Source organism: Felis catus, chromosome F2 (assembly GCF_018350175.1).
Source record: "Felis catus isolate Fca126 chromosome F2, F.catus_Fca126_mat1.0, whole genome shotgun sequence".
Classification (NCBI taxonomy): Eukaryota; Metazoa; Chordata; class Mammalia; order Carnivora; family Felidae; genus Felis; species Felis catus.
The window spans coordinates 23531557-23551031 of record NC_058385.1 but is presented as its reverse complement, the minus strand read 5'-3'; the positions used below and the strand labels follow the sequence as shown (position 1 = coordinate 23551031).

Genomic DNA, 19475 nt, shown 5'->3' with positions numbered 1-19475 from the left:
GAAGGTTGATTGGATAATCTGGCTAGGAACAGGGCTGTCAGGGAGCTTTTAGGAGAAGCCAAGGAAAGGGGGAACAGAATAGAATTGAAGGTATTTTGTGTGAATGATAAATATAACTAGATAGTAGAGTTACTTGAGTAAAGGATAAAACTAAGGTAATCATCTTAACTTTCAAAGCAGTCATTGTGATACTTTCTTTTAGCTGTTAATCAATTACTGCTTAATGAGATGCCTTCTATTTTTATCCTAAAGTGTTTGGGTGTTTTATTTAACTTTTCAGGTCTCTTTCACTCCCATGGGCCATAGATCTCCCGAGAATAGGAAAAATACCTTTTCTCTGTCTCTTAAATGGGTGCATAGTGATTACAGCAAATGTTCATTGCTTGGCAAACCAAAAAGCGTTTCTAACTATAGCAAGTTCTGAAATAGTTTAATTCTATTTTACAGAAATCTTTTTTTTTTAATTTTTAAAAATGTTTATTTTTGAGAGACAGAGAGACAGCATGAGCGGGGGAGGGGCAGAGAGAATGGGAGACACAGAATCTGAACCAGGCTCCAGGCTGTAGGCTCTGAGCTGTCAGCATTTAACTGACTGAGCCACTCAGGCACCCCTGAGAATTTTTTTAAGCAATTCTGTAATAGTAAGGTTGAAGCCCTATAAAGGAATAATTTAAAATTCATATTTATATATATGTATTCCCCCAAAGGTTGGCTTATTTTCTTAGTTTATCTTTGCCATAATTTTTATGTTTTGCAAAGTATACTTAATGTTCTTTCTGGATTCTTATTCCAACCTTGTAAAATGGAAATCAGATAATCCTGTTTCATTTCAGTGGAGACGGAGAGTAATCACTTATTTGGAACGTGACTTACCCCAAATTATGTAGCCACTGTGTGGTGAAGCTGTGATTAGATCTGTTAATGCTATGAAGTTGTAGGTTATTAACATATTAACAAGTTTGGCATTATAGAGAAATCATTGGGACAATTACTTAACTTTACAGTCAAGAAGTAAACATTTGCTAGAATATTTTATAGCTTCTATAGCTGAGAGGATAATATTCCCCATATTTTATAATATAAAGTTAATGCATCACATTTTAAAAAGAATTTTTTTATGCATGTACTTGTGTGCTGAGTAAAACTATGGCAAATCTTTACTGTTCAAAGATAGTTTTTTAAAAAAAATATGTTTATTTTTGGTTGAGCACAAGTGGGGTAGGAACAGAGAGAGGGAGATAGAGGACCCGAAGTGAGCTCTGTGCTGACACTGACAAGCAGTGAGCCCAATGTAGGGCTCAAACTCCGGAACTGTGAGATCATGACCTGAGCTGAAGTCGGGCGCTCAACCGACTGAACCACCCGGGTGTCCCAAGAGTCTTTATTAATCAAGGAGAATTTTTTAAAAATTTATTTTCAGTTTTATTCTTTTTTGAATGTTTATTTGTTTTTGAGAGAGAAACACAGCATGAGCAGGGGAGAGGCAGAGGGAGAAGGAGACACAGAGTCCGAAGCAGGCTCCAGGCTCTGAGCTGTCAGCACAGAGCTGGACACGGGCTCGAACCCACTAGCTGTGAGATCATGACCTGAGCTGAAGTTGGATGCTTAACCAACTGAGCCACCTAGGCACCCCAAGGAGAATTTTATTTTTATTTATTTATTTTTTTTTAATTTTTTTTTTTAACTTTTTATTTATTTTTGAGACAGAGACAGCATGAATGGGGGAGAGGCAGAGAGAGGGGGAGACACAGAATCCGAAGTAGGCTCCAGGTTCTGAGCTGTCAGCACAGAGCCCGACGCGGGGCTCAAACTCACGGACCGTGAGATCATGACCCGAGCCGAAGTCGGCCGCTTAACCCACTGAGCCACCCAGGAGCCCCAAGGAGAATGTTAAAAGTAGGGGTGATCTGGCATCTTTCTGCAAGTATAGTTCTGCATAGTATTTATCTAAATTGAACATTTGTTATGTGAATTTTATTTCTTTGTGTCATTGCTGTCTGCTTTAATTTTACCTACACAATACTTGTTCCTGTTTGTCAGGTGTTTTTAATAATTCTTCATTTGATAGCCTTTATTTGTGAATGCAGGTTTTGGGTCACCAACAAATGGTGCGTGCCTTTGAGTTATTTTATTCTGATAAAAACTAACTTCAAAAAAAAAAACTAATTTCATTCAGTAGGTCTTATAAAACTTCATTAGAAAAAAATATAGGATCTGGAATCAGAAGACCTGGATTTAGGTTCTGTTTCACTACTTAATGTCTGTGTTGCACAGAAATCAGTGTGTCAAGTTAGTGGTTAAGACAAAAGCAGATTGATAGAGGTAAACATGTATGAAACTGCTTTTTTTGACTTTACTTCCCAAACCTGTTTTTTTCTCCTGTAGTATTCTTCATATTGGTACATGACAACTTTATTCATCCATTTGAAACCAGAAACCTTGGTTTCATCCTATCCCATAGTCAAAACATCATCAAATTCTATCCAGCTCTACCTTCAGAATATATCCAGAATCCAACTGTTTGTCCTGTCTTCTGAATTACTTCCTGATGGAAATCCTTGTCATCCCTCATCTGGATTATATCAACAATTTCATAACTGATTTCCCTGCTTCTGCCCTTGTTCTCTTACTGTCTTTTCTCAGCCTATTATTTAGATTCTTTCAAAACAAAAGTCGTATGTCACTGCACTCGCATCCCTGCTGTGGCTTCCCCGTTTTACTCAGAATATACAGTTGACCCTCCAACAATGCAAGGGTTAGTGGTGCTGACCCCTGCGCAGTCCAAATCCATACATAACTGTTGACTCTCCAAAAACTTTACTAATAGCTTACTGTTAACTGGAAGCCTTACCGATAACATAGTTGATTAGCCTGTATTTTGAATGTTATATGCATTATATACTGTATTCTTAAAGTAAGCTAGAGAAAAAAAGGAAAACCATAAGGAAGAGAAAATGCATTTATATTACTCTACTGTATTTATAAAAAAAAATTCATATGTAAGTGCACCTGTGCAGTTCAAACCCATGTTCAAGGGGTTACACCTGTAATCCAGAGTCCCTGTTAGGGCATAGAATGCCTTACATTATCTATCTTTTTCCCCTCCCTGCTCACTTACCTACAGACTCCTTTCTATTTCTACCTCAGGGCTCTTGCCTTTTTTTCTCTTCTTGGAGTCTTCACCTATTGGGATGGCTCACTTCCTTTATTTATTCTCAGATCTTTGTTCATATGTAGTTTTCTCAGAGAACCCTTCTTTTGACCACCCCAGTGTAAAATAGCTCTTCCATCCATGGCAGTCGTAATTACCCTGCTAAGTTTTTCATAGCCCTGACATACTATTTATTAATTTACATACTGTTTTTCCTGAACATGACTCAATGCCTGGTATTTAGCAGGCCCTCAGTAAATGTTGAAGGAATAAATGAGCGCAGCTTCTGGATTCAGATAAACTTGGTTTGAATTGATTCTAGCTTTGCCACTTAATAGTTGTATAACCTTTTTTGCTCAATATAAAATAGGAATAATAATCATATGGGATAAAGTTGCAAATTACTTCATGTCATGGATCTTTAGAGGCTATAGGCCTCTTATTTTAAACTATAGTATCCCTATAAAATACTCACTTTTTAATTTTTTTTTTTTAATATTTGTTTATTTTTGATAGAGCGTGGGGAGGAGCAGAGAGAGAGGGAGAGACAGAATCCAAAGCAGGCTCCAGGCTCTGAGCTGTCAGCACAGAGCCCGACATGGGGCTCAAACCCACGAACCATGAGATCATGACCTGAGCCAAAGTTGGATGCTTAACTGACTGAGCCATCCAGGCGCCCCCAGATACTCACTTTTTTAAAAAAAAAATTGTCTGATTCTTGCTCCTGTGTTGGCTATCAATGGGAAAAAGCAGATTTCCTATATGATCCTGTGTCAAATGAGATCTCTCCTATTTCCACACTATAGGAGGGAGAGAAGAAGTATGGTTTCTAATTAGCATGTATGCTTGACTAATTCTCAAATTTTGAAGAGGATTAGCAAAGTAATATTTTGACTTTTATAACAGTTTAAATGGCACATTCACATTTTTTTAAATTGAAATATAATTCACATACTATAAAACTTACCTTAAAAAAAATTTTTTTTAATGTTTATTTATTTTTGAGACAGAGCATGAGCAGGGAAGGGGCAGAGGGGGAGACACAGAATCCAAAGCAGACTCCAGGCTGTCAGCACAGAGCCTGATGTGGGGCTCAAACTCACAAGCTGTGAGATCATCACCTGAGCCAAAGTCGGATGCTTAACCGACTGAGCCACTCAGGCGCCCCAGAACTTACCATTTTTATTAAAATGTACAATTCAGTGATTTTTAGTATATTTACAACCATCATTACTATTTAATTCATCCCCAGAAGAAACCTTTTACTTATTAGCAGTCACTCCCCATTCCTTCCCCCCTCCTCGACTCCCCTTCTCCTTCATCCCTGCCCCTCCAGATGAAAATCACTAATCTGTTTTCTGTCTCTTTTTGCCTGTTCTGGGCATTTCATATAAATGGAATCATACAATATGTGGCCTTTTGTAACTGGCTTCTTAGTATAATGTTTTTGAGGTTTATCCATATTGTTGCTTGTACCAGTACTTAATTCCTTTTTATGGCTAACAGTCCATTTTATGGTTATACCACAGTTTATCCATTCATCAATTGATTGACATTTGGGTTGTTTCCTGTTTCCATTCATCAGTTAACTGGCAATTTGAATTGTTTCTACTTTTTGAATGCCACTATGAACGTTCATGTACATGTTTTTATTTGGCAGTGTTTTAATTTGTCTTAAGTATATACCTAGTAGTGGAATTGCTGGGTCATTTGGTAACTCTGTGTTTAACTTTCTAAGGAACTGCTAGGCATTTATGACAGCACCATTTTACATTCCCACCAGCAGTGTGCAAAGGTTCCAGTTTCTACACATTCTGGCCAGTGTCTGTCCACTTTCTTGATTATAGCTATCATAGTGGATGTGAAGTGATACCTCCTTGGTTTTTTGTTTGTTTTCTGTTTTGCTTTTTTTTTTTTTTTTTTTGACAGAGAGTGCATGTGCACACAAGCAGGGCAGGGGCAGAGGGAGAGAATCTTAAGCAGGCTCCATGCCCAGCATAGAGCCTGACTCGGGTCTCCATCCCATGAACCCTGAGATTATGACCTGAGCCAAAACCAAGAGTCAGACATTTAACTGACTGAGCACCCAGGCTCCCCTCTCCTTGTGGTTTTGATTTGCATTTCTCTAATAACTAAGGATGTTGCGCATCTTGCGTTTATTGGTAAATTTCTTGGAGAAATGTCTAGCCAAATCCTTTGCCCATTTAAAAAATAAAGTTGTCTATTCATTGAATTGTAAGCGAGTTTTTTTCTGTGTGTATTCTGAATATAAGCCCCTTATCAGACATGTGATTTGCAAACATTTTCTCCGAGTTATGTTTGCACGTTCCTGATGGTATCCATGCCAGCACAAAATTTTTTATTTTGATGAAGTCCAATTTAACTGTTTTTTTCTTTTGTCAAATTTATGCTTTTGGTGTCATATCTAAGAAATCATTACCTAATCGAAGGTCATAAAGATTTACACTTTATTACAGCTATGTTCTCTTCTGAGAGTGTTACAGTTTTAGCTCTCACATTTAGGTCTTTGACTCATTTTGAGTCCACTTTCTATATGATGAGGCATATTTAGTTTAACAGCATTAATATGGCAGCTTGTTTTTTTTCTTTTTGAAGTTGCCCAAGGTGAGAGCCTATCAGATTTGATAGTATCCTGCTAGATTCAAATTATTTTTCTAAGTCAAGTGGAGCAGTTAAGCTGTTTTTCACAAGACAGTTTGTATTGCAGCCCTACTACTAAAAAATGTTGATTGTGGTCCTAATAAACTGTTACTGAGAATATTTATTCACATACCCGCTTTTATCATAATTAAAATAGGCATACCAACTTAACTTTTTAGACTTAAAAAAACTTCATGCCACAGGGCATTTTAGAGGTCATCTGATTCAGCCAGCATACCTTTTCTTTAAGTCATTGCTGTATTTTGTGATTAGAAGTGTTTGATAAAATATAATTTGTTTACTTTTGTACTACATGAAAAGTAGATATTTGAGCAAATTGAGTGTACGGGTGTTTTTTTTGTTTTGTTTTGTTTTGTTTTTTTAATGCTTACTTATTTTTGAGAGGGGGGCACAGAGACCAGAGACAGAATCCAGAGCAGGCTCCATGCTGTTACCGGAAAGCCCAAAGTGGGGCTAGGCTCAAACCCACAAACTGTGAGATCATGACTTGAGCTGAAGACCCTCAACCTAGTGAGCCACTCAGGAGCCCTGAGTATATAGGCTTTTTATTTATTTATTTTTTAATATAGATTTGATATGAGAAAAATTGTCACATTCTTAGGAAATCCAATTTAGGAGTTCTAGTGGAGAAGATTGCATAGATGAGCATATTGGTGTCATTGTTCTTGATCTTGCTTAGTGGAAACTCAAATAGAATTCATTTCTTTGTAACAATTTGAGCTACCTTGACACTTCTACAGACTATTGTCAGTATTCATGGATTCTGTATCCAGGATTTGTGAACCTGCCTGCTTGGTAAAATTTATTTGTAAGCCTAAAGTCAATCCTCATGGTACTTTTATGGTGATTTGTACACATGTGCAGAGCTGTGAAAAATTGGAGTACCTAAATATGCACGTTCCCAACTGCAATCAAACAAGGCAACACTCTTTCATGCTGTAACTGTTTCAGCTGTCATGCTGTAAACAAGTGTCCTTTTTTTGGTCTATTTAGTACTTCCTGTTTTGGGTTTTTTTTTTGCATTTATGTGCTTTTCGAGATTTCACTGTTTAAAATGGTGCTCAGGCATATTATTGAAGTGCTGTCTAGTGTTCCTAACTGCAAGAAAACTGGAATGTACCTTATGTAGAAAAGGTGTGTGTTAGATAACCTTTTTTTAGGCATAAGCTCTTGGCCTTAGGTTCAATGTTAATGAATCAACAACATATATTAAGGATTCTTTAAACAAACACACAAAACCAGGTTGTTAACTGATTGGTTGAGTGTGACCAGAGGATGTAGGAACCTAACTCTCTTTCCCTTAGGAACAGTGTGGTTCAATATTTGCTAATTTAGTATTTGCTGTGATTTTATAGTCTGTAACATAACTACTGTGAATACTGAGAATTGGCTGTTTGATTTAAATTTCAGTCTGCCTTTGATTTAAAATATATTGCAACCAGGTTAAAACTGGTAAAACTTGCTACATCTAGGTTCCTTGTTTCCTTTTTTACCTTTTTCTGCTGTAGATCGATGCCTTCTAGTTTTTTTTTTTTTTTTTTAACGTTTATTTATTTTTGGGACAGAGAGAGACAGAGCATGAACGGGGGAGGGGCAGAGAGAGAGGGGGACACAGAATCGGAAACAGGCTCCAGGCTCTGAGCCATCAGCCCAGAGCCCGACGCGGGGCTCGAACTCCCGGACCGCGAGATCGTGACCTGGCTGAAGTCGGACGCTTAACCGACTGCACCACCCAGGCGCCCCAATGCCTTCTAGTTTTTTTACTTGAGTTACCCGTACAATTCAAGTTGGTGGTTTCCCACTTTGGCATTATATTGAAATCACCTGGGGAGCTCTGAAGGTTGGGGGGGGTGGGGACCTATCCCCAGAGATTGACTTAATTGGTCTGGCATGCATCCTGGGTATTGGAATTTTTCTCAGCTCCTGGGTAATTCTAATGTGCAGTGTAAGGTGAGAACTCATCTTTACTACAGGGGGTGAACTTAGGTGTGCAAATGATGTAAATTGGATCAGGTGTAATCCATCTCCTTGGACCAGATTTAGAGTTCAGGAGGTAGTAGACCTTTCTTCCTTCCTTCCTTCCTTCCTTCCTTCCTTCCTTCCTTCCTTCCTTCCTTCCTTCCTTTCCTTCCTTCCTTTCCTTCCTTTCCTTCCTTTCCTTCCTTTCCTTCCTTTCTTCTTTCTTCTTTCTTTCCTTCCTTTCTTCTTTCTTCTTCTTCTTCTTCTTCTTCTTCTTCTTCTTCTTCTTCTTCTTCTTTTTTAATTAGACCTTCTTTTTTAATGTTTATTTTTGAGAGAGCAAGTGAGAAAGAGCATGCACTGGCGCTCACAAATGAGGAAGGGACAGGAAGAGAGGGAGACAGAGGATCTGAAGTGGGCCCCGTGTTGACAGCAGAGCGCGCGAGTTGGGGCTCGAACCTGCGAACCGCAAGATCATGACCTGAGCCAAAGTTGGACGCTTACCCGAGTGAGCCATACTGGTGCCCCAATAGTAGACATTTCAAACTTGATACCTCTGGAGAGAACTTTAAGAACCAAATTTGAGACTGACAGTGTTTCTATGTGTTCCTGGCTATCTGTATAATTACAGTTCTATCAAAGAACATCCATTTCCTGTACATATCAACCAGTGTTGACTGCTTTATTAATTTTAGTGAATTCTCTTGTTTGGTGGCTATTTTATACAAAGAAAGTTTCTGCCAGGAGAGTTCTTTTGTGGAGGAGGATACTTTTGTGACCAAAATACATTCTGTGGCTGCTGTGTGGTCTTCTAAGCTCAGTTATGAGTTGAGTGATTTTTCTATGCCAATTGTGTACCTAGACAGACTTACCAATTTTATTTCATGAATCTTTGGAGTTGAACTTGAGTAATTCCAATCTCAAGTTGTTTCGTTGTTGTTATTTTAAATAATCTCAGGGGCCCTGTATTAAAATATGAATAGTTCTTGGAATATTAGTCTTGTCTTTAGTCTTCTGGCCCTTCCTTAGGGCCATTATTATTACTGGCCCTTGCATCTCCCGTTCTAAGGCCTATGCTGAACTTATCAGTCCATTAAAATCCCTGAGAGTCAGGTTGTTTATATGATTCTGGGTGCTGGGTCTCTCTCCCCTGTCCATTGGTTGAAGTGGACATTACTGCAAACATGTAGATGCTGCACCCTTAACTTGCTAGGAATACTTACCAATTCTTTTCAGTCACTTTTTATATTAAACATCCATTTTGAATTTTGGGTCTTTTTTTTTTTTTTAATTATGAATTCTGGGTCGTTTTGATAGCCCTCCTTCTTCGTATTGTTCCTGGGATTAAAAAAAAAACAAAGTTAGCCCTTTCACTTTGTACCTGACATCATGCATGAATCCACCAAACTTAGCTTCAGTCCTCACAGTGTATGCACTTTTTCCTAACTCCTAGCACATTTTACCTCTTTCATTAGTATTTTTCATTTCTGCCTCTGTATAACTCACAGAGCAGTGTATTAGTGGTAAGCACTCAGGTGTTTTCTGAGTATTCAATTCGGTAGAACAGAGACTCAGGAAAATGCTTTTTCAACATAGGTCAGAAATGATATGAGAACATGGATTTCTTGCTATGTCTCTTATTCCTTTGATGTCTCTTTTTTTGCTTCTGCCTTAGCCCAGTTACACCAAAGAAATGAGGTGAATGGGAAAAAGTATATGGAATTTTAAAATCAGTGTAATATTTGTTAATTACATAAATCTCTCTCAACTAGATTAATATTTGGTTGGTAATTCTTTCACATTGGAGAGACCTTTATGAACTCAAAGCAAATCTATTTTTTTTTTTTTCTCGTGGTTAAACTTCCAGTCCATAACCCTTATGGTAACAGCAGATAATCTTAGGTCTTGCTTCATTGATACTAAAATAATGTGGTTGCTTTCTCTCTAAACCAAAATATGTTGTGTCTCAGGATATTTCTCATGTCTGAAATTTATTCTTTTTCCAGATGTTTTATTCTTAGGGTGTCTCTAGGTGTGGTTTGGGTATAGATCTGTTTGTGTATGCTTGTTGAGGTAGGAGGTTGTTTGGGGAGAGAGAGTTGTGGTATAGGGAATTTGTGATTGGTTCCTTCAGATGTTGCAGAAGACAGGACCTCTGTTGATGTCTATAAAATGCAGACTGGTTTCTGATAAGCCTTTTTATTTTTAAACGTAAAGCTTTTGCATAGTGACAGAGTTTTACTTCAGATTCTTCCAACTTAAAGTACATGGAAGAAATTGGTCAGTTTAGAATACTCCTACCAAAAACAAAACAGAAAAACAGAAAAATCAACCCTGAAAGGATAAAGAAGTTTGGCTCAATCCTGGCAAGCTTATAGTTTTCAGAAGTTTGTGCTGACAATGATAGAAGTACCAGGGGAGGCTAAGACAGTTAATGATGAAGGCTTGGAAAGCATTATCCATGATCCTAAACAGTAAAAATGGTGTCAGTAGGTACTGCTCCCTCTTTTTTTCAGCACCTAGTCTAAAATTGATAATTTTTTTGTATCAGCTTCTGACCGAAACCAGGTTTTTTAATTTAAAATATGTTGTTAATGTGTTTTATTATTGTATTTTACATTTTCATAAAGTGGCCAAAAATTAGGTAAAATTCAGCTCTAGTTTTGTAATTGAAAAAAACTTTAAGGTAAATTGATATTTTCTTAAACTGGCAACATTGGTTGCCAAAATTGATTATATAAATCAGTCATTTATACTTATCATATTTCTTTTTGTTTTTGTTAGGATGAAACTTAGTGTAAATACATTTTATGTTCTCTTTAAGTTTATTATTCAAATAGACTGTTTTACTCTCTAGAGTGTTACTGTGTTACTCTCTAGAAAAAAATCAAGTTGTTGCTTCTTGTTTTAGTTAATTTTTTTTTTAGTAATCTCGACACACAGTATGCTGGAACTCATGACCCTGAGATCAAGAGTTGCATGCTCTTCCAAGTGAGCCAGCCAGGCTCCCTCAGGTTTTTAGTTAAATCTCAGTGGCCTTGTATTTCCAGAAATTTTACATACTAATGTTAAAGAAGTTGCTGACTTCTGAGTTTGCATGGAGTGAAAGAAACGTGCTAAAGGTATTCTTAGACTCTTAGAGTTATACTGTGGCTATTTTTGACAGCTGAGGCCCAAATATGTGTAAATTTGTAAGCAAAAATTATCATTAAGAAGACAGTGATTTGGGGTGCTGGCTGGCTTAGTCAGTGGAGCATGAGACTCTTGATCCTGGGGTTGTAAGTTCGAGCCCCACATTGGGTGTAGCGATTACTTAAAAGCTTTAATTTAAAAAAAAAAGACTGGGGGGTGCCTGGGTGGCTCAGTCAGTTAAGTGTCTGACTTCGGCTCAGGTCATGATGTCATGGTTCGTGAGTTCAAGCCCCGCGTCGGGCTTTGTGCTGACTGTGAGGAGCTTGGGATTCTCTCAGTCTCTCCCCTGCTCGTGTGGGTGCATTCCTTCTTTCTCTCAAAGTAAATATATAAACTTAAAAAAAAAATAGTAGCCTTTCTACTACTATACTATTTATACTGTTGTAGCCTTTTATAACACATTGATGTCTTTTATAAAACATAAACTGAAACTATTCTGAAAAAAAAACCTTTTATTTTGATCACTTCTACATATGTACATATATATGAGATACTCTGCCATCTACCTTAAGCACCAGGTCTTAAGCATATTGCCATATTTTTCATGTTAAAAATATTCCTGTAAACATTAAATATGATTCTATTTTTCTTTTCTTTTTTTTTTTGATTCTTATTTGCCAAAGTTAATCTAATCTTATAGAGGTTTCTGCTGTGTCAAGGGAAAGTATTGATGGAGTAAATCCCTAAAATCACAGGATAGCATAACTGAGCATGCTGAGGAAGAAAACAAACAACTGTTTATCTTCAGTGTAATAAAAAAGTTGCACAAACTGTCTTTTCATTAAATGGATATTTGGGTTTGGCAAAGTAACTAACCTGGAATCTTAAGGTGAGTAGTTCACTTTATGATTTTATTCTTGCTGATGGTAATCTTTATAAATAGTGCTTAGGCATCACATTTTGTGGGCGTTTAAATGGGTAAAAGGTAACAAGGGGAGGGAGGAAAATTGTTTATACTGAGTAGCTTTTCCCCCAATACTATTTTTTTTTAGTGTTTATTTATTTTGTGAGAGAGATGGAGCACACGTGGGGGAAGGGCAGAAAGAGAGGGAGACACAGAATCCGAAGCAGGCTCCTGGCTCTGAGTCGTCAGCACACAGCCTGATGTGGGGCTCGAACCCACATACAGTGAGATCATGACCTGAGCTGAAGTCGGACTCTTAACCAACTTAGCCACCCAGCTGGCTCCCCATACTATTTTTAATTAAAAATGGAAATTTGCTTTCTTTGGACAAGATACAAGGTAATGATAAAATGAATTATGAACCTGTTTGCTTTCATAGTGGTGATTTGTTCGTTTGGCTAACTAAAAAAGTTTGTATAGTAGATTTTGTAATTAAAAGGAAATGTAGAGAGCTACAAAGAGAAAGTAGCTCTTTGTATAGTAGCCTTCTCTTTATTTGCATTTTTGCCTCTGTGGACCAGAAGCAGACAGTCCTCCTTTTGACATATCGATCCTTTGACAGTATGTCAGAAGGTCACTTATACCCTAATGCTAGGTCACAGTGCCTACATCATTCACCTCACTTTGTCTCATTATGTAGGCATTTTAACATCTCACATCATCACAAGGAGGGTGAGTTCAGTATAAAAAGATTTTGAGAGAGACTACATTCACATAATTTGTTGTAGTATATTGTTATAGTTGCTGTATTTTATTTTTTTATATGATAATTTATTATAATATTTTACTGTTGTTAATGTCTTATTGTGCCTAGTCTATAAATTAAACTTTATTGTATGTATGTAGAGGAAAAAACATAGTATACATGTAGGGTTTGGCACTCTCTGTGGTTTCAGACATTCACACGGGGTCTTGTAGTGTATCTCCCTCAGGTACGGGGACACTGCTGTATTTAGTTTTGGAACACGTTGTAAACCATTGTAGTTATGTAGAGATCTGGATATACAGAAATAACACTATGTTCACATTAGATGAACATATTATAATATATAGGATTTACAAGATAATATACAGAAGTGCTTAAAACTTTGATGAGAATGTATGCATCACTTGTAAAACTACAGAAAACTAATTGCGGGTAAATATTGAATCAGACTGAACAATGTCTAGAGGAAGCTGCATGTAGCTTTAACTTGTGAAAACAAGTAGAATGGGTTCTGGGATTTTTTAATTAAAAGGAAATTTAGAGATCATTTAATCTAACTTTTTTAATGAAAAAATGGGCCCCAATTTGAGGTGACTTAACTTGGCTAGGTTCATACTTCTCAGATAACTCTACTTAACAGACAGAACAGATATGTTTTCAAAGAAATTGTCCATATTATCAATTTTATCTTTCCAAGATGAGTTCCATTACAAAACTAGATTTTACTCAGAACAGTAAAAATCACAATAAGAATGCAGTACATCTTTAAAAATATATGTATTTATTATATGAATGTTCTAATATTTACGCTCAGTAAGTTCCAAATCATCAGAAGTGTGTTCCTTTGGGATTAAGTCTATAAAAAGGAAAGATCTGTCCAACTAAGATCCATCAAGTTTGTGGCTTAAAAAGATCTTATAAAATCTTCTTAGTTGTAAAATTTAAAAGGTAAAGGCCCTGGAAGCTGTCTTCTGGTATAGAGAGTTGAGTGTCAGTGTTTGTTCTAACAGCCTGTCATGATCTAAATAGTCATGTTCCTGTTGTTTTCACTTTTTCTCCCCATTATGAGCTTTCATTCTCTTCCCACCCCTCAATTTTAAATTATTCCTTAGAATAAATTTTTAAGAATAGTGTTCCTGAGTCACAGAATTCAGTATTTTCTGGCTCTTGAAATACTTGATGACAGTTAATTTAAAGTCATTGGGTTGGAGCTTCCCCAAAATGGTAGAAAACTATTTTGCTTTAGGGGTACCTACAAAAAGAGTGGCCAGTAAGTAAGACATAAGCATAGCAGAAATGGGAACAGAGCCGTTTTGTATAATAGAATCAAAGGGGGTAAAGCTTTTCACGTGGAAGATTATAAGTGATAAGTCACCAAAACGGGTGACTTTGTTTTTAAGTAGGCTCCACACTCAACATGAGGCTTGAACTCACAACCCGAAGATGAAGAGTTGCATACTATACCGACTGAACCAGCTGGGCATCCCGAACCCCAGTAGAATTTAATAAGCAAGTAGCATTGAATCTTGAGAAGTTTTGAGGGGTTGAAGCTTAAGTGAATGTATTAGAGGGGAAGTAGAGAGGCAGTGGATGTTGGCTGAGTTCAAGGAGTTGGGATAGTGAAACGAAAGGAGGAAATGGACAGAAGTAGAGGATAAAGGATGACTTTTTGCTTATTTTAAAGCTGGCAGAGACCCAGTTGATGGATGAAGGGAAGGGATTCTGGAATGGCAAAGAGTGAAGTTATTATAAGTCAAATTATTAATTTGATCCTAGATGACTTGATAAGATCCAGTGAGAGACTGATGGGAAGATTTTGAGAAGGGAAAAGAATCTCCTTTGTCTGGGACTTCATTGAAGGACCAGAGATTGACTATAGGGACCATGTGTTTTGTTTTGTTTTTTTCTTTTAGTTTTAGCTAAAGATGAGGAAACAAGTTGTGGTTTGCATTCTTTGCATGTTTTAGTATTTTTTGCTAAGAGGAAGCTTTCCATTAATAACTTTTGGAGAACATCTGGGGCTAAATTTATAGATTGCAGCTGAGAGAGACGCTGAAGTTTGTTATTTAAAAATATTTCCCCAAAGCAAATGAAGCTGATGCATATTTTTATTTGTTCTCTAATAAAGTTGGTTAGGGAAAACTCATAATTTTAGGATAGTAATCTTTTATTTCTTTTTATTTGCCATCTTATTTTTTTTCTTTTTTGTCATCTTTGAATTTTGATACTAGTGTGTTTATTTGGAACTTACAACTTTTCAAAATAATGTTTTGTCTGTTGGACAGTCTCATTCTATCCTGTTAACAATCTGAGGTAGATATTTAATTATACAGGAATTAAGATAAAGGTTATTATTTATTCAAAGTTACATATATAATATACACTCCTGAAAACAGGTATTAATTTTTTTCAATGAAATATATCCCTTACAGCATATTCTAATTTATACTCTTTAAGGTTTGTGCTTTGCTTACCTTTAGAACAAATAAGTGACAGAACCTACTATTCCTAAATCCTAATTCTGGTTTCTTGTGATAGATCTGCAGTTTGATTTGAAGGTCAAACCAAACTTTTCGCTCTTTGAGGACAGTATTATCCATCATTTTATCCAGCATATTTATTTAAGGTTTGATGTGTGCCAAACCTTGGCTAAAATGTGCATTTTCCACTACATAGCATGTTTTATGCTTTATGACATTTTATTTTCCTGAGTAATTTCTTTATTAACACTTACCAAAGTCTCTGGATATAGCCCAGCCTGGCAAACTGGAAGGTAAAAAAATTTGAATTGTACCTTTACAGGAGAAAAAAAAAATTAATATTCTTCCGAAGTTTAAAAAGGTTAGCTTAAATGAGACCTCATTTCATTCAGGCTTAATGCTGATGATTGTTTTTCATCTACAGTGTGAAATGTAGTGATCAGAAGGAGAAAGTAGACTCAGCACTGTATTTTATTTCATCTGGAGTCAGTGTTTCTGGGTAACTTAAATATTTTATTTGGAGTTATAGTTTTCAAAAACTCCAGATAATTTCTGAACTAGCTTGAGAAATTCAGGTTTGATTCTGGGGTTGTAAACTCATTGCCTTCTGAATGAAGCAAAGCTGGTTTAAGGTATAAAGTATGTGTGATGCATGCATTGAGTTTGTAGTAGAGAGCCTACCCAGCCTAAAGAGCCTTATTTAAAAGGAGCAACTATGCTTCAGCTCTGGTTGATTGACTTATTTTCATACATCAGTCTGAATGTTCACAAGAAGCTTGAATTCCACAGGTTCAAAACTGAATTTAGTCTCAGCTGCCTCCAGCCCCAATGAGAGATCTGCAATTCCTGCCTGTTCCTCTTAACTGTATTTCTTTCAGATTAATAGCACCACCATCCATCCAAACTAACATCCTGGAGTCATTCTTTTTGCTTCTCCTCCTCCCCCCCATTCAGTTACCACTCAATCCAGTACATTCTGCGTCCTAATATAGTCCTGTGATTGCTCTGGTTGTTCAGTAGTAGTGTCCCAACCCTTCTTTTTCTAGTATTCAATCTGACTTCCTGGTCTTCCTTCTGTCTTAACTTCTCCAGTGTATCTGCCCACCATTATTGGAGTTATCATTTTTACTAGAAAACTTACACACGTTTAATGTTGAAATTATAGAAAATTACAGATAGGCAAAAAGAAAAATCACTACCCCAAGAAAATCACTGATGTTAAGATTAAGGGGTATTTTAATTTGTAAATATTTTGGTTTATATCTTTCTTTCCTAGGTATACAGCATTTGCCCTTGAAAAGACACTTCCCTTGTAAAATCAGTCCCTGATCCTGAACTCTAGGTCCCATCTTCTTATAGGTTTTTTTACATCAGTTATCACCTTCTGTATTTACATGTGCTTCAGTTTTTCCTTAAAAAAATAAACACCTCCATCTACCACTTCTGCCAACTATCATTCTATTGCTGTCCCTTCTTTCACAACCAAACTTTTGAGAGTGGCCTAGAAAAAAAGATGATGAAATATACATACAAAAGAATTTAAAAATTGCAGGTGAATATTTAAATAATATTAATAAAATACTGAACTTAAATAAAAGTTACCATTACTTTTGAAGTTTTCTTTCTGCCCCTTTAATTGTACCTCATGTCCTTCGCTGAGTAAATTTCTCTTCTGGTTTTTATCCCCAATTTTTTATTGTAGATTTACCTTAAACTGTATATTGTTTTGCTTTTTTGAACATTAAATAAATGGAATCATACTGTAAGCTTTTCTGACTTTTGTTTAGCATTTTAAGATTAATTTATCTTGATGGATGTAGTACATTTTTAAGGTTAAGTAGTGTTCTTTGTTACAAATTCTATCAGTATTTATTTTACTCCCAAATTATTATGAACATTCTGCTTTAGATATACTGATACCTCTTGCCTGGTGCACACGTGTATGGTTTTCTTTAGGGTATATATCTAGGAGTGGACTTACTGGGTGGTACTCTGTCTTTGTTCAGTTTTACTAAATGTCAGAAGTAGTTAAATCAGTTTATGTTTTTGCTGGTAGTACGGGAGTCCCAGGGATACCACATACTCCCTGGTTTGGTATTGTCTGAGTTAATAATTTTTGTAGGTGATGTCATTGTGGTTCTGTTTTACATTTCCTTGATTATTTGTTTATGGGCCATTTTTGTTTCCTCTTGTATGAAATGCCCATTGACTGTTGTCAGTTCATTTGTCTTTTTATTGATATATAGTTCTTTTGTATGGCTAAATTCTTTTCCCAATTCAAGATTTGTTTTTTTGCTTTCACAGGGTCTTGAGAAACCCCAAAGAAAATGTCAGTCTTTTCCTTTTGTTCGTATTTTTTGCATTTTGTTTAAGAAATCCTTTTCTACTCTGAGGTCCTGACATTTTTCTGAAATTTGTCCTAAAACGTTATCTTCCAAAAAGTCTTATGGTTTAGCTTTTGACATATTAGTCTTTTAATCCTTATGGTTTTAGGTAGAAATCCAATTTCTTTGTTGTTGTTGTATTTTTTTTTTAATTTGTTTTAATGTTTGTGTTTATTTTTGAGAGAGAGAGACAGAGAGACAGAGCACAAGTAGGAGAAGGGCAGAGAGATAGGGTGACACAGAATCCCAAGCAGGATCCAGGCTCCAAGCCGTCAGCACAGAGCCCGATGTGGGGCTCGAACCCACAGACCATGAGATCATGACCTGAGCTGAAGTCAGACGCTCAACCGACTGAGCCACCCAGTTGTTTGTTTTTTTACTCCCTATCCAGTTTGTCTCAGTTCCATTTACTAAGAACCTTTCCTGTTTGGTCTTCAGTCAAGTTTCCAAATAGTATGGGTTGACATCTGGGCTCTTTCTTCTACCCTATTTGGTCTATATGTGTCCATACTTCACAGTTTATGGTGAAATCTTGATACCTGCCAGGGTGAGTCCTGCCATCTTGCAAATCTAGGTTTCTTTTCTTAAGGCAGACATTAAGGGAAATTTGCAAAAATATAAAATAACATCAATTCTTATAATTTCTGTATCAGAAGTAAAGTTATCTTCATAAATATTTGTATGTTGGGGTGCCTGGGTGGCTCAGTTAGTTGCGCGTCTGACTCTTGATTTCAGCTTAGGTCAAGATCTCACGTTTCTGAGATCAAGCCCTGCTTCAGGCTCTGTGCTGACAACATGGAGCCTGAGGGTTGGGTTTCTTTCTCTCCCTCTCTATCTGCCCCTCTCCCACTTGCTTACACACTCTCAAAATAAATAAACATTTTTTTAAATAATAAAAGATTTATTAAGCAATAAGTTTATTTTATTTTTAAATGAATTAACAGACTTTAAAATTTCACAATTCAAATTTCTAATACAGTAGTTATCTATGTGTCTGTTTATCTATCTATATCTATATATATATATTTGCCCCATATTAACAAAAGCTTTTGGGGGAACTAAAAATCTTGTAAGTATAAAAGCCTTCTAAGACGGAAAGTTTAGTCTATGGCCATACCACCCTGAATGTGCCTGATCTTGTCTAAGACCAAAAAGTTTAAGAGCCATTGCTTTAAAGTAAACATTTAAAACTATAATATAGTTTATGTTAAGTACACTTTTAACTGTATGTCATAAGTTTTATAGGTAATATTTTTGTGATAATTTCTGAATATATTTGGTCTCCACTATGATTCCTTCTCTGATCATTGTGTGTAAAAGTGTGTTTTAAGATTTCTAAATGTATGCACTGTCTCCTATTTTTGCTATGTCTAACTTACTGCATTGTGTTCAGAGGATGTGATTTGTATGATACAATTCTTTGAAATTTGTTGAACTAGATTTTATTGCTTAACACTGGTCATTTCTTACAAATGTTTTATAAATGCTTGAAAAACTTTTTTTTCTCTAGGTATTAGTGTCAGTATTTTAAATATGCTCTATTGATCTGTGAGCAGATAGGAAAATAATAACTACTGTAGGTATTTTCAGGCAGAGAGTTTTAATGCAGGTAATTGGTTACTAGGGTGTGGTTAGGACTAGACCGGCCAAAGGGAGGGGAGAGGGGTTGAGAGGAACAAAGGAGTTTTGTTTTCTTTCTCCCCCTCCCCCCCCTCCAAAAAAAAAAAGATCTGGTTGTTGTACTGCTTAATGGCTGGAACCAAAGAGTTTGCACTTGCTACTAAGCTGCTGGAGCTACTCTGAGTTACTGCTGTTGGTAGAAACCCACTACCAGCTCTTGACTTCAGTAGGAGACATCTTCATTTTGGAGACATTATCAGAATCTGGGGGGTGGAGACTGGCATTTTCTTACACTCCCCCCCCCCCCACCTCCTATTGGCAAAACCAAGAAGGGAGTCTGGCAAAAGTAGTTTGCAAGTTGATTTGTCTGATTGATTTGTCCATTACTTTGAGATAT

The 19475-nt window shown here is 36.5% G+C and overlaps 1 protein-coding gene across 2 annotated transcripts in view; it reads left to right on the top strand.

The window, feature by feature from the left end:
- Nucleotides 1-19475, top strand: part of UBE2W (ubiquitin conjugating enzyme E2 W) — a 73827-nt gene that overhangs the window by 3828 nt on the left and 50524 nt on the right. Inside the window, exon 1 of one of the 2 annotated variants that reach the window (XM_045050131.1) lies at nucleotides 12103-12227. The exons of the other annotated variant lie outside the window; for it this stretch is intronic. Coding sequence (XP_044906066.1) covers nucleotides 12195-12227 — 33 coding nt within the window. The 5' untranslated portion in view covers nucleotides 12103-12194. Of the gene's footprint in view, nucleotides 1-12102; nucleotides 12228-19475 lie in introns of those variants that run through there. 2 annotated transcript variants of the gene reach the window in all.